This window comes from Elgaria multicarinata, chromosome 9 (assembly GCF_023053635.1).
Source record: "Elgaria multicarinata webbii isolate HBS135686 ecotype San Diego chromosome 9, rElgMul1.1.pri, whole genome shotgun sequence".
Classification (NCBI taxonomy): domain Eukaryota; kingdom Metazoa; phylum Chordata; class Lepidosauria; order Squamata; family Anguidae; genus Elgaria; species Elgaria multicarinata.
Genome location: NC_086179.1, coordinates 57147032 through 57161931, shown reverse-complemented (window position 1 = coordinate 57161931; position 14900 = coordinate 57147032). Strand labels below are relative to the sequence as shown.

The following is a 14900-nucleotide window of genomic DNA, read 5'->3' as shown; positions in this document are numbered from 1 at the left end:
CAAGAATAAAGTTAGCGGGTCATCGTCGTGGAATAAATCAAGAGGGAAAATCTGGACCTTGGAATTGAGAGAGAGAGTGCTGTCCAGCAGAGAGGGCTGAATGCAGATATAAGAGACTTAGGGTGGATCTACATGGCTTTTTATTCCCCTGTCTTACTTCCACGTCACATGATGCAGATCTCAAACCATCCTCCTCATGCTGTTTTTGCCTTTATGTCCTGGATTTCTTCAAACTACTTTTGTCTCAGTTTTTTTAAAATACCTTGTGCTTTTCTTGAAATATATATTCTGGTGTGCCCTAAACTTGCAGTATTGTAACTAGGGCTGTGCATGGACCCCCCGATCTGCTTCGTGGCCCGATCCTGAAAATCCAGATTGGGCCCGATCCTCTTCGCGCCGCTCAGCCGGTTGCATGGACGGTGCCGCCGCCAGGTAAGCCACCCACCACCACCTTACCTGTGTCCGTCGTCACGGGCTTCAATTGAGGCCCCGGCTTGAAGCCGGAAGAGGCCTTGGCCTTCACTTCCGGCTTCAACCGGGGCCTCAGTTGAAGCCCGTGACGAACGCAGGTAAGCCTCCCTCCTCCCTGCCCCCTTACCTGGCTCCATTGCCGGTGCCAGATGAGTCCCCCCCCCCCACTTACCTGCGTCCGGAGCTCTGGATTGAGATGATCCTCTTCACCTCGATCCACAGCCCCCCTGACTCTCTTCGCCTCTGCCTTTTCCGGAGGCGAATCAGGCTGCCTCACTCCTGCTTCTCCGAACTGAAGAGAAGCGGAGCACAGCCCTAATTGTAACTTGGTTGTTGGATGGCTTCAGCTTGCAAAAGTGGTGTGTGTGTGTGTGTGTGTGTGTGTGTGTGTGTAATATCCAGACCTAATGTCCTCTTAACTTGCCCCTGCACAGGTTTGGATCTCTGGATCTGTACACTGAAAAATACCATTTAAAAATTGGTTGAAGGGGTTTCCCAGGAGGTGGTAAATTTGCAGAAGTGGGAACAAGAGGAGGAGAGGAAGCAGTAAAGACTACATATTTGGAGATCCCACTACCAGCACATCTTCCTCTCCAAGTAAGGTGGCAGGCTGACCATGGGCATCCTCAGCAAAAACCCTTTGTAAACAAAGCAAACCGCAGCAGCTTTGAGCAGAAGGACAGCAATCAGCCTTTTTAAACTCTTTTTCTACTTCCTGCCTCCAAAGGGTTTAGATTTCCTTCTCTCTCTCTCTCTCTCTCTCTCTCTCTCTCTCTCTCTCTCTCTCTCTCTCTCTCTCTCTCTCTCTCTCTGAGCTTTTCTACATCAGGCTGGTATCTGCCTTTGGTTTCTTCACTGAATTGAGAATCGAGTGTTTCCTTTCCTGGTTTTCTACCACATAACCTCTAGGTGGCACTGTGGTATAGCACAATAGCTCAATTAAACAAGTAATTTCGTTCACTTTTACAAACAATTCCTGCTCTAAAAACGCTCTCTAAAAGTGCTGTTTCAAAACAGAAGCAAAACTGGAGGGTCAGAGTCATGAATAGGGAATTATGAGTGCACAATAAATGCCTCATATAGAAATGTTTTTTAAAAAGTGAAGTGAAACTGGAGGCTCATGACATCATCCAAAGAAACAGTAAACAACCATGAATGACAAGCACACAATAAAAGCTCTAGTAAAACAGAGTGAACTCAGTGCTGCTTCCTTTTAACCCACTGCCTTCTTTGAAAAAAAAAAGGGGGGGGGAGAAAATATGGAGTAGCTTTTCAAGTCTTTCCAATTACTTTCTTTCCCCTTTTCATTTCCTTGCCTCAAAAACTACTGAAAACATGATATATACATGCCTATGAGGAAGTAAAACACAATGCTTTCAATGGTGCTTACTCCTGGGAAAGTTACTGCTAGAGAAGGGCATAGTGGCTCTTGGGAAATGCTTTTGGGTGGAGGGGAAGGGAGGAAGCCAGCATCACTGGCTTCATCCTATGGGAGGCCAGCAAATGCAGTGAGAAGTAGTAACCCCCACCTTCCCTCCCCAGTGATTCTCCTCCTCCTCCTCCTCCTCCTCCATTTGTGTGTTTTTGTAGGAAGAGCCACGAATCACCCTGCACTTTATTTGTAAATCTCTGCTCCTACGCAATTTATTTTATTTTATTTGTTTATTTCATTTCTATACTGCCCAATAGCCAAAGCTGTCTGTGTGGGTCACAAAAATTAAACATCAAAGGTGCACATATGGGCAGCAAGGTACTTGCTGTACTTGAGGTTTTAATTTTTGTGAACTTCCCAGGGAGCCTCAGCTATTGGGTGGTATGGAAATGAAATGAATAAATAAATAATTTTTTTTGTTTTGTTTTGTTTTAAAAAGGAGACTGAAACTACCAATTCACCCACAATTGTAAGTGCTTGTGCTGTGTGCACTCTACAAACACAAGCGATTGAACACATGTGATCTTCCCAACTCCTCCTTCTTCTCAATTGTATTTCTGTATGGCACTCAATCGCGTTCTCAACTCAGTGAATACTGCACTGTAGCGTTTGCCCTGACAGTAATGGATGTGTTTTGAGAATTACTAGTCAAGCTCCCAAATTAATGGCATACACAATCAGTACCTTCAATTCATTTGCAGTACAATCTTTTTAGGATTGTACTATTTCAAAATACAAATATAATTGAATGTTCTCCCTGTTAAAATAGCCTTGCACTAGAAGTCTAATATGTCAGAGAAAAGGCTTAACAACAAATCTTCTTTCCGATGACTAGGCCAGATCTATACCAAGCAGGACATATCACTTTGAAAGTGGTTTGAAAACAGTAGATGGAATGTGTCAGTGGGCCCCAACAGTTGTCAGTGCACTTCAAAACCGTTATAAAGCAGTAGTGTAGACCCTGCCTATGCCATACGATCAGGGCCAGTGCCAGACTATTTTGCACCCTAGGCAAGGTGAGCTACTTTCACACACACACACACACACACACACCAAAAATGCCAATTTTGATTTTTAAGAACATATGTTTCCTGGAAAAAATAAGCACGAAGCTGCTAAATTTATTTTAAAGTGCAAGAAATACGTCATGCCAATTATAGCAAACAAATTGGAAAGCAACATCTATGGGTCTAAAATGCATTATTTAATAGGAATATCACCTCCAAATCATCCCCCCCAACTCACATGCGCGCGCACACACACACACACTCAGCATCACTCACTCCAAACAAACACACGCATGAACACATGCATTCACTCAAAGTCCCTATGCACCCCTTCACCCGTACATTCTCTCTCTCTCTCTCTTCTGGGCACGTTCCGAAGTCTGAACGTGGAGCCGCCCCACCCCCACCCCAGCAACCCTGGCTTCGCTTTGGCAGGGCGGGCGCGGGGTGCCATCTCGCCCACCCAGGCCCAGCTGAATCCACGGGCCAGGCTGGCTCACAGCCAATGCGCATGAGTGCTGCGCTGTGCCCAGCGCCCCTCTTAGCTTGGCGCTCTAGGCGGCCGCCTGAGTGGCTTCTATGGTAGCACCGGCCCTGCATACGATTCTCTAAAATGTGTAGATCAACCTGTTTTTATAAAAGACCTGTTATCATACAAGTTAAATAATCCCCATTAAAAACTGTTTTTTTATTATTATGATTAATGTATGCTGATGACTGGGAACCCTAAACTGAATGTCTTTGTATTTGTATCCCATAGTCACTGCTGATGACAACAGGAAGCCAGAAATAAAGATGGCTAAGAATGTATGGAAGAATTACTATGAATTAGTAACAAAAAATTATCAGGTTGGTTGTGTGTGTACAAAGTAAATAGGAAATTTACTTTGAGGCTCATCTGTCTTTCCTTTTCCTTTACAAGAGATTACAAAGACATTTAAAAAAACCAGATGAAGAACTATTATACTCCAAGGTTTTTAAAACTCAGTTCTCATGAAATATATCTAGTACTGCTTCAACAAATTACAATAGCTTGATGTCACAGGTATGGTAATATACATTGTGGCTAAATGCAAGCAACAGTGCAGATGAACCAATGTACTTCCATTTAATTGCTATAATCCCATTTACTAATTGATTTCATTTAAAGCCTCATTGATTAACTTTTCTAATTGGTTAAACAGCATGTAAATCACACCACTTCTGTGCCATATAGCTAATAGCTAAAAGTTTAGAGAACACTAGCACTCCAAAAATGTAACAAAAAACAATAAAAATATGTCAGTAACTTTATTTTATTTAGACACACGCACATACCAAAAATGCATCGTGGAAATCACATTCCATGTGGATTGTTTTCTTTAGATCACACTTTTATTTTAATTTAAATAATCTTAATCATATACATATATTTGTATATGAATGCTGATACTGAATATAAAATGAAAAAGCTTCACTCAGTCTGGGCTGGTTGTGAAACAGTGAATGAGGCAGGAGAGAAGAAGAGAGGGCAGGGGCAAATTAAACTTCTTTTAATCATGCATAGATGAGTTATATGTGATTGTCTCCTCCCGCCCCCCCATGGGAAAATGTAAGAAAAGTATTCATTGGAATCAATTGAGACTTTTTTATTTTTATAAACCACCACCCACCCACCCCGCATTGCAGGGGGTGAAATTTCAGAATGGGGTGGGTGGGGATAGAAGAAAACGTAAACTGTCCTTTCTGAAGCACCATGGTCTTGATTCAAATTTGGGCTGTGTGTGTTTCCATAAGAGTAGAGGATACAATCATGCATAGCTTAGCTATGCATTATTGAAGGTAGGTTTAGTTTGGCCCTCTGTGTGTGTGTGTGTGTGTGTGTGTGTGTGTGTGTGTGTGTGTCTGAGAAAGAAAGAGAGAGGGAGGGAGGTGGCTGGGTGGGGGAGACTCAGTAGCTTCTATCTCTCTTTATTGCCAAATTATGATCCACTAAAGCAAAAGTTTACTATTTGGCAATATACATTGTAGGCAGAGCTGCCCAATCTGGATTAGGACCTTAGTGGGGGAAGGATTAAAGACCACTATACCCCATGTTGGGGTCCTGATTTAGTAAGGCAAAAAAACACAGAAGAAATGCCTGCTTCTCTAGAATTCTTATAGATGACTGTACTTGAAGGCCAATGAAGATTTGACAGTTCAATCAAATTTAAAGAGAGAAATGGGGCTGTTGGTTGTTGCATATATGTTTATATCTGCAGTGGGAGAGTCTCTATCAGGACCATAATAATCTGAGATTCTCCAAGTACAAATGATGGGCATTTTCATTTTTCACGATTTGCGTATTTCATTTGAGTGTACACCTTTATAACTAACAAAATGACACAGCTTGAACAACACCACTCCGCAGTAGCCAACAATGTGGGAAAGTACCATAATGCTCAGAGTTATACTTTTAACACTGCAGAGTTATCTGGAAAAAATTCTTTGCATCTTTTCCTTATGTAGATTTAATTGCCCTCACAACATTGCCACAGAGCAAGCATTTGTAATTCTGCCATGTACTATACTTGGAAAATGTATAAAGTCATTGCTGAGATTTTATATTTTGGAACCAGCAAGAAGCAATTTAGGGAAGACAAACATATGGTGTTACCATAGATAAGAAAATTAAATGTAAATATATATATATACAGTAAGATAATTACACAGTCAGTGGTACTACTGAGAAAATCCTGGGTGGTTTTTTTGTGTGATCAACTAAATATAAACCAGCAGAATAATGTTGTTGCAAAGGCAGAACATATTACTTTTCTATTCTTATGTGGCACACAGAGATGTGATGATAACCAATAAACAACAAATAAAGCAAATACTTGATGAAAATATCACATATGGTACACTGGGTAAATCGTGGTTATTTTTCAATGCAACATATAATTCTGAATTCCAAGTCACGACTCAATCATCCAAGCCTCAGCTAAACTTCTAAATGAAATGAGTTCTACTTTAAAATAAATGGTAACAATCTAGAAACTGATAGGAGGGGAGCATCAACTTCTAGATGTCTCTGAGCCACCCTCACCCTCCTGCCTTATATCTGAACTGGCTAGCTCCACAGAGTCAACAGGGGGCAGGAAAGACCCAGTCAGCTTCAGGGCGGCTGTATGAAGCACAAAGACCTTACCTGTCATGTGCCAGGATTTGGAGGCCTGAGGAACAGCTTGAGGCCTCTTGGATGAAGGTGACCAGATACAAAAGAGGGCAGGGCTCCTGCAGCTTTAACTGTTGTGATGAAGAGGGAATTTCACCAGGTGCTGCATTGCATACAAATGACACCTGATGAAATTCCCTTTTCTCTACAACTGTTAAAGATACAAGAGCCCTGTCCTCCTTTTCATATGGCCACCCTATTTTGGATCCCTTCAATTCCCTTCATGTGAATGGATTTCAACAGCACATGTGAAACAAGTCTGAAACATGCCAAACATCTCAATAAAACATTGACAGTTTAAACTGATGGAGATAGATGTTGTCATTTGTTTCTTCTCTGAGAACATTAAAATGATAATCAAAGCTCAGGGACCAAAGCTGATAATAAGCAGGAGCTTAATCCTACTCAGATATAAAGATAATGACCACAATCTACAGGCTTCTTGCATAAGAAAGAGCTATGATGTACAGAGGAGATATAATACAGCTTCCTGCATGCTGCTCTTTACGTTTGTCACTATTGCTTCCCTGACACTACAGTTAACGGGGAAACCTTTATTGGCTATAAATCCCATATGCATCAGATAACCCAAAATAGTTTTAGATTAGGCTAATTCACTTAGATTTTGTTGTTTCCAGTAGGATTTGGATGAAGAATTAACCACAGACATTTTATGCTTAATCAAATTTCAGTAATTTTGTGGGACTATATTCACTATGGTATCCAGGATGTTCTTTAACCAGGAACTACTAATTTCCAGTTAAGATATCATTGCTATTGTTTTACAGATTTTACCACTCAATAGCCCTGACCATGTGGATCTTTGTAATATACCAATATTGCAGTCTTATATCCAGATAGCTCATCCATGAGGGCTACATTGAAACTGTACACAGGATTTTATTCCAAGTGAGGATCTGTACAAATATTCTTATTGTGTTTAGAAGCAACTGAATTTAACGTTCCAACTTATATATTATGCTAAAAACAAGCATTTAAAGCTAATTGCCTTTTAAAGAAAAATATTACATATTTACCCACAAATTCACTGAATACAGTCATATACTTTTTATAACTTTCCTTTACATCAATGCAAAACTATCATTATAATAAAAAATGATAAATTTGACCTTATGTTAACTCATAACTAAAGTGCTAAAGTGCTGTTCTGGCACTCAGTCCACCAGTTCTTAAATCAACGGTTCAGGAAGAAATGGGGATGAATGTAATAGATTGCGACAAATTTGGTGATTCTCTCCATGTGTCCAAACTGTTTGTTGGACTTCTGTTAGTAGTGTAAGAAGTCTGTCGCCTGCTAATGCTCTCGGAATCTTCCTTATTCAGCCTTTGTTCCATTTTTCGACAGCACAGGAAGCTCTGCATGAAGTCTTGCAGAAGGTGCCCACTAAAGAACATGTAGATCCATGGATTGCAACAACTGTTCAAGCAGGCCAAAAGGGCAGTGACTGTAATTAAAATGTTCTCAGACTCTGTCAAGAAAAGGAAGAGCATTGTTGAGCAAAGACCTACAATACAGTATGTCACTAACCATTTATTTCTCACTGTGATTTTAATTAAAAAAAATGAAAAGGGCCAAGCAGGATCTAAAATCTGAAAGTAACAGATTAGTTGGACTTGGTATGCAGACAATTGCATGAGGCCAATGTAATATCTTATATGACATCCTCAAAAGAAACTAAAACCAGCAGTTGCGAGTAGAGAAGGAAGACACCAGAGCTTGGGATAAACTAGGGGCTCTTTATTTAAACATCAAGGGAGATTCAACCCCTCCCTGGAACTGCATATGAAAAGTGCAGAAATCAATATGTCCTAATCTCAGGCTACTTGCCTATGGTAGTTTTAAGGACGAGCCACTCTCTTAAGCCAGGAGTCGGGTAACCCAGCCCCTTTCTTATACAACACTTGGAAAGTGTGGGGAGATCACTCCACATCACCCCCACTCAGAGCTGTAAAACCCTGAGTAGATGAAGCAGGAGGATCTCCAAAAGCATACCATATCCTGACACGGGAGCCGTAAAATTTTTATTCTCCCAGTATTTTAACAGTCTATAAATAAATTTTAACTTGGTGTTTTAAATTCGTAATTTTGCATTGCTGCTGTTTTTATCTGGTTGAGCTTTTATATTGTATTTTATATTATGGTTTTATACTGTTGTTTTATACTTTGAATGTTTTTAATTTTTGTGAACCGCCCAGAGAGCTCCGGCTATTGGGCAGTATAGAAATGTAATAAATAAATAAATAAAACTCACGAGGAGCAGGAGCTCCAGATATGTCAATCACCTAAAAGGTGCCAGAGTGGTCACTGTCTCTAGAGAGGCCGAGAACGGGGCAAGACTGGCCTTTATAGGCTAAGCCCCGCCCCTGCCTCACATGGCCCATGTGTGCCTACATGTGAGGCCTTTCTCCCCCCCTTTCCCCACTGCAACTGCTGTTTCCCCCCCTCACGTCGTGCCGGCCAAGGGGGATAAAAGACTTCATCCATCATACAAAGAATGGTTGGGTACACATTCGTCCTCTATAAAGTTGAACCTATGCAATCAGAAGTAAGCATCAATGAATTCAATAGTGTTTACTCCAAGGGAACTATGCATAGGATTGCAGTAATTCTCTGTAAACTAAAGTGTGATATTTTATTAGTAGTTTGTTTTGAATATCTTTGCTTTATGATGAAGTTTTTAACCAGAGCTTTAGTTCCTTTCAATCTACACCATAGAAAAGCAGTGACTATATCTACACGTACATAAACACACATCTGTATTTCAAAATTTGCCACTATACCACTGGATCACTCTGGAAATCATTTAGCCAAAAAACAAAAAAACAAAAAAAACACCCACACCCACACCCTTAATGGTGCAATCTTATGCATGTTTAGACAGGGACAAAAGTCCAGTAGGACTTTCTTTTCCTGTCTAAACATGCATACGACTGTACCCCAAATTACATATTTGAATGTCTAATCTAGACACTGGTGGTAATTTTTTTATTGAACTCTTTCTCAGTAATATACTGTTGTAAAATGTATGATTGAATGGTGCTAATATCCTAGTCATATAGTTGTAATAAGCATTAATGAGACATGGGATAATTTGCAACATCCTGTGCTTGAAAGTAGAGGAAAGCTATACTGCTGCCTTTGTTTGTTTATTTATATATTTAGGCATTTATACTCCACTTTTCAAGGCAAAAACTGTCTCTGCGGAGGCCACCAGTGAGGGAGGAAGCAGCAGCCAGGCACCTCTCCACCGTGCCTGGGTCCAGCTCCAGCTGAGAGCCCCCTCCCTCCTGCTACCAACTGTCTCTGCAGAGGCCACCAGTGAGGGAGGAAGCAGCAGCCAGGCACCTCTCCAGCGTGCCTGGGTCCAGCTCCAGCTGAGAGCCCCCTCCCTCCTGCTACCAACTGTCTCTGCAGAGGCCACCAGTGAGGGAGGAAGCAGCAGCCAGGCACCTCTCCACCATGCCTGGGTCCAGCTCCAGCTGAGAGCCCCCTCCCTCCTGCTGTCAACTGTAACTGCTGAACTTTCCAACTAAGATTGTAGTGCCTGAACTTGCTTTCCTTTCCCCCCTCCTCCCTCCCAATCCCCTTTCCTTTTGTGTCATGTCTTTTAGATTGTAAGCCTGTGGGCAGGGACTGTCAAGAAATACTTTTGTAAGCCGCTATGAGAGCCTTTTTTGGATGAATGGCGGCATAAAAATCCTTAAATAAATAAATAAATAAATAAAAAAGCCTTCAAAGTGGCTTGCAATATACCTAAGCTAGCATAAACGCATCTTAAAACCAATAATCATTCAATTAAAAGATGCACCCATTTAGAAGTAACCAAAAAGGTGAGTAGTTACTCTGACATAGCTAGCTCTATAGTGCCCCAAATGTTTATAGTGCTTCAGATATTTTGGACTACAACTCCCAGCAGTCCTGGCCATTGGCCATGCTGACTGAACTGATGGGAGTTGAAGTCCAAAATGTCTGAAAGGCAACAAGTTGGGGAAAGCCGTCTTATAAAAATACTGTATATGTGAGCCTGTCCTAATTGCACGAAACCATACCTCTCCCTCATGCAAGCCTATGCTGTGAAACAGCTTTATGAGATGCTGATAAGATACACTGGATACTAGTGATGGCTATTTGGATGTTATATAGGCAACCCAGCCTGCTGCACCATTAGGATGCTCTCAGTTGTTCTCAACACCATTTCTGCCCCACAGGTGGCAATGTGTACTAACACAGCCATTATTGCATTCCAGCCTGAATTTTTGCTTGGTGGAACATAGGCTTATAGGCATTTTAAAAGTCTTCTGTGTACTGTGTGTACTGTTCTTGCTCAGTCTAAATACCTACTAGTAAACTCAACTGTGCTTTAGTTTTGCTCTAGTACAAACGATCTAATGCTGTCTTATATTCTGAATAACTTTCTGTTTAGTTGATGGTACAAACAGATCATAATTTCCTTGCAATGTCATTTCTTTGTTTACACTTTGGCATTAAAAGCAATTCAGTTCTAGGATGGTATGTGGTCTCCTACAAACCATTAATCACGCACTGAGTTTAGGGAGTATTTCTCCCCATAGGATCCCATCTACTATTAAGATTTATAATGAGGTTTTGTATAGTGCATTTGTGTTACAGAGATAAAATTAGCAAGGATCTGGTGTGAAGTCTTTTAATTGGTGGAGGGACAAGCAAATTTCCCAAATTCCACTCCACTTCAAGGATTTCACTCTAGTTATTTTTGATCGAGAAAAGTGAATTTCAGTGTAGCTCCTGTAAAATGTTCCAGTACATCAAAACCTCAAAATCTGGGAAGAAATTTAACAGGGGATTATTACTATTATCTCTCTTTTCTCACTCATAGCGGTTTTTCTAGATGGACATGATTGGGTTTGCCAAGTCATATTGTCCTTTACTGACTCTGAAACATCCTTATAAGCCTATTTTTATATATTATACTGATCAGTTTTGGGGGGTTTAAATTAGAGTCTACCTGTACTTAACTAATTAATATTAACCAGGGAAATGTCTAATTTGTAAATACAGAAGGCTGGGTAAAGAAAAATCTGCTTGATCCTTGGGGTCCCACATCTCTGACAAGGTAATTTTAGTGGGTAAAATTTCAAATATATATATTAAAAAATATATGCCATGGCAGATATGTTTCATGAATGCCTTCTGGATAGCTCCTAGAGATCACATTAAAATGTATATGTCACAAATGTATCCATTATGAATATCTTGCACTATTCTTTGAAATTTCCCATAGTAATGATGTGTTAGGTATATTTTGAGTATCCGATGAAATTAAGTACAAAATTAATTTGTATTCTCCTCCTTTGGCTATTAGTCAACAAATACATTACAGCTCCAACAGCTCTAGTTAGGGAAAGCTGTAGATACTTGGGTTTTAGAGATAATGAACATATCAGAGAGTGTACTTTTTCATAATAGATTCTTATTTGCACAATTAAATGATTTTAAAATTACAAGGCAAGCAAGTTTTTTTCCTTTTAAAAAATGACATTTACTGAAAGCAGCAATGACAAATGGGTTTTTCATTCAAATAAGTATTTGATTGAAGTACATCTTCCAAGCTATGATCGGTAGAGAGCTGTTATATGCAACAGCTGATTTGGTACCAGAGGTTAAATGTTATAATTTTGGTGTGCTCTACCATTTTGAATCTGTGAACCTACTTCAGAACTGTGTTAAAATCTAAATCAGCCTTCCCCAACAGGTCATGCTGGCTGGAATTAATGGGGGTTACAGCCCAAAACATCTGGAGGACACCCTTAATATTGCAGATCTAATTAATAATGCAGTGTGATGCATTGGTTAGGGCAGTCTTCCCCAAACTGGTGCCCTTTAAAGAGCATCAGAGTTTTAGTTGGTCATCTTTAGAGTATATGATTTTAAATGCAGTGCTTGAAAGCAAGGGCTCATCTACACCAAGCAGGATGTTCCACTATGAAAGCGGTATATAAAAGGCAGGAGTCACACTACTGCTTTATAACGGTATTGAAGTGCACTGACAAATGTTGGGGCCCATGACACATCTACACCAAGCAGGATGTAACACTATGAAAGTGGTATGAGAGCAGTATATGGTATGTGCACTGACAACTCCCAATAGTTGTCAGTGCACTTCAGTACAACTATAAAGCAGTAGTGTGGCTCCTGCCTTTTATATACCGCTTTCATACCACTTTCATAGTGGAATATCTGCTTGGTGTAGATGAGCCCTTAAGCAACCATGTAAAACATTGCTCGCTCGCTTGGGAGTAAGCCCACTGTTCAATACATAGGATCAGACTGCAGATTGCTTCCAAATAACTGGAATAAATTATTTTAGGCTTGGGATGTAAGGTTCAGATGCAGAATTGAGAGACCTAACTGCAAAAACTTCAACATTCATATAACTCAACTCAACCCCTCTGTTAATATTTAAAGAAGGCAATGAGTAACTGTGGAGAGGAGCTGTGCATTCCATTCCGTGCTGGTAGTTTCTGTCTGGAAGTCTGGTGTCACACTGACCTCAACCCTGGGCAGCCTAGGTGGAGGAGAGAGTGAGAGATTCAGCGCACCATGGACCTGTACCTACCAAGCCAAGGGGAGTGCGCCTCCCATACAGATCGCATCTGGACAGTGAAGTAGGGCGCCCAGCAAACGATGTAAGCAGAGACGATCACTAAAGTCATCTTGACAGTGCGCATCTTGGCGCGGGAGATGTTCTTGACGCTACTGACACAGGGCGTGAGGAGCAGTCCCTTGCGGAGGGCGCCCCCTCGTGGCGGTGCCCGTTGCCGCCGCTGCCGCCTCATCTTGTCCCTGACGTTGCTCCAGATGTGGTAGCAGATGAAGCCGTAGCACGTGGCCAGGATGAGGACGGGCGCCACGAAGATGCTACCGGTGATCCAGGTGATGTAGGCGGGGGGGCCCCAGGGCATGATGAAGTGCGCCCAGCAGTCATAGACCTCCGAGCCGCTCTCCACCTCGCTGAGCGAAAAGATGAAGTACTGCGGAACGCTGAGCACGAGGCTGAGCGCCCAGGCGGTCGCGATCATGCAGTGCGAGCGCCTCGAGGGCTGCTGCAGCGTCTTGAGCGGGTGGCACACGGCGATGTAGCGGTCGGCCGTCATCACCACCAGCATGTACGCCGAGGCGAACATGCCGAAGACCTGCAGGTGCTTCACCACGCGGCACAGCCCGTCGGGACCGTAGAAGCGGTGCGTCACCTCCCAGCAGAGCTGCGGCAGGATCTGGAAGAAAGCCACGGCCAGGTCGGCCAGGCTCAGGTGGCGGATGAAGAGGTGCATGCGGGACGCCTTCTTGCGCGGCGTGCGGTGCAGCGCCAACAGCACGAACGAGTTGCCCAGCACAGCCAAGGCGAACGTCAAGGCCAGCACCGCGATCTCCAGCTTGGCCAGCTCTTCGTTCCGCCCGTAGCGGTCGCTGCTCCTGTTGGCGCGGCCGTCGGACCACGGCGGCTCCGCGCTGCCCCCGCCGCCGGATAACCCGGCTTCTTTCAGCCAGCCCTGGCTCCCGTTCCAAGCGGACGGCGGCGCTGACCAGGGCGAGCCGCCGGGACTGTCTCCGAAGTGCATGGCGGAGGCGGCGACGCTTTCGCCTCGCACTCTTTGCTGGTCTCTCCGCTCGCTTTCCCGCCTTTTCCCCTCAGCTGAAACCGACTCCCTCTTCTCCTCCTCCTCCTCGCCGCCTGTCCCTTGCGGTGCCGGAGAGCTCCTCTCCAGCTCTTTTTTGTGGCTGAGAAAGGTGTCGGGGAGAACGGGCTCAATCTTCCTATTTCTGTGCTGAAACTAGTCACAAGTCCTTCTGTCCGCCCTCGTCTCCTCTCGCTCCTTTGCTGCTGCCGCCGCTCTTTTCCCTGAATTCTGCGCGCCAGCCCTCTCTTTGGGCGCCCTGCGCGCTTCTGCTCCCCTGCGCTCGCGCCTCTACCTTTTCCTCCGCGCTCCAAAGGAATTAGCCCAGTTCCCGCCCCTTTTCTCTCGCTAGCTCCCCTCCTCTCCGTCTCTCAGCCCCGACTCCCTTCAGAGAAGCCGTCCTTTCCCGCTCTCTCGAGCCCCCTCACCTTGGCGCCCAGCCCAGGCGCCCGAGTCTCCCCTCACAACTCTTTCAACTGATTCAGCCGTGGCGAGAGACGTTCGCATTTCACAGTCTGGTTTGCGCTTGTTGACGCCACGACCACGTTCTTTCTGGGAACCAAGGGCCAGCTTACGTGTACGTTTCCTTATAATAAAGCTCGAAAAACCCTGACGGGAGCCTTTCCCAACCTTGGTGCCCTCCAGATGCGTTGGACTAAAACTCCCAGCTGGGGATGCTGGGAGTTGTAGTCCAACACATCTAGAGGGCACCAGGTTTGGGAAAGCCACACTATGGCTGTAGCGTTCTTTCTGTGACAGCTGACACCCAAGTTAATACTTGATGTTGATTGCAGCCACCTTCTGTGGAGAATCCATGTAGGAATCCCCCCCCCCCACACACACACTCTTTTCCTGCTGTCTTTTTGTGCAGGATTCCTGCATCTTTAACTGTAAGAACTCAATCAACAGATAAAGTGTGCCAGTTGCATTACCTGTTGAATTTCATGCAGTACACGAGCCCTGTCAGGGGGAAAAAAGAAGCTGGCAAACTCCGTGCTGTTCCTGCCTTTCACGAGGGATCATAACTCTCCGTATCTCTTTTCTTTTCTCCCTTCCTCTCAGTGAATCATGGAGCTGATTGATATTCTTCGGATGTGTAACTTCACTACCCATCATAGAA

The 14900-nt window shown here is 43.3% G+C and overlaps 1 protein-coding gene across 1 annotated transcript; it reads right to left on the bottom strand.

The window, feature by feature from the left end:
• Positions 1-7306: 7306 nt before the first annotated feature.
• Positions 7307-14596, bottom strand: AVPR1A (arginine vasopressin receptor 1A). The gene is made up of 3 exons (XM_063134998.1): positions 14559-14596; positions 12721-13883; positions 7307-7593 (listed from the first exon to the last, which is right to left on the bottom strand). Exons 1-3 carry the CDS (start codon positions 14594-14596, stop codon positions 7307-7309), a joined length of 1488 nt encoding a protein of 495 aa, XP_062991068.1.
• Between the last annotated feature and the right edge of the window lie 304 nt (positions 14597-14900).

Bases quoted from the DNA above. Each gene is read 5' to 3' on its own strand.
- AVPR1A (XM_063134998.1), bottom strand. From the start codon at position 14,596: ATGGATTCTCCACAGAAGGTGGCTGCAATCAACATCAA. The intron at 13,884-14,558 runs GTATTAACTTGG...CACCTTTCTCAG, and splicing joins GTGGCTGCAATCAACATCAA to CCACAAAAAAGAGCTGGAGA. The intron at 7,594-12,720 runs GTAGGTACAGGT...TTTTCTTGACAG, and splicing joins GGCGCACTCCCCTTGGCTTG to AGTCTGAGAACATTTTAATT.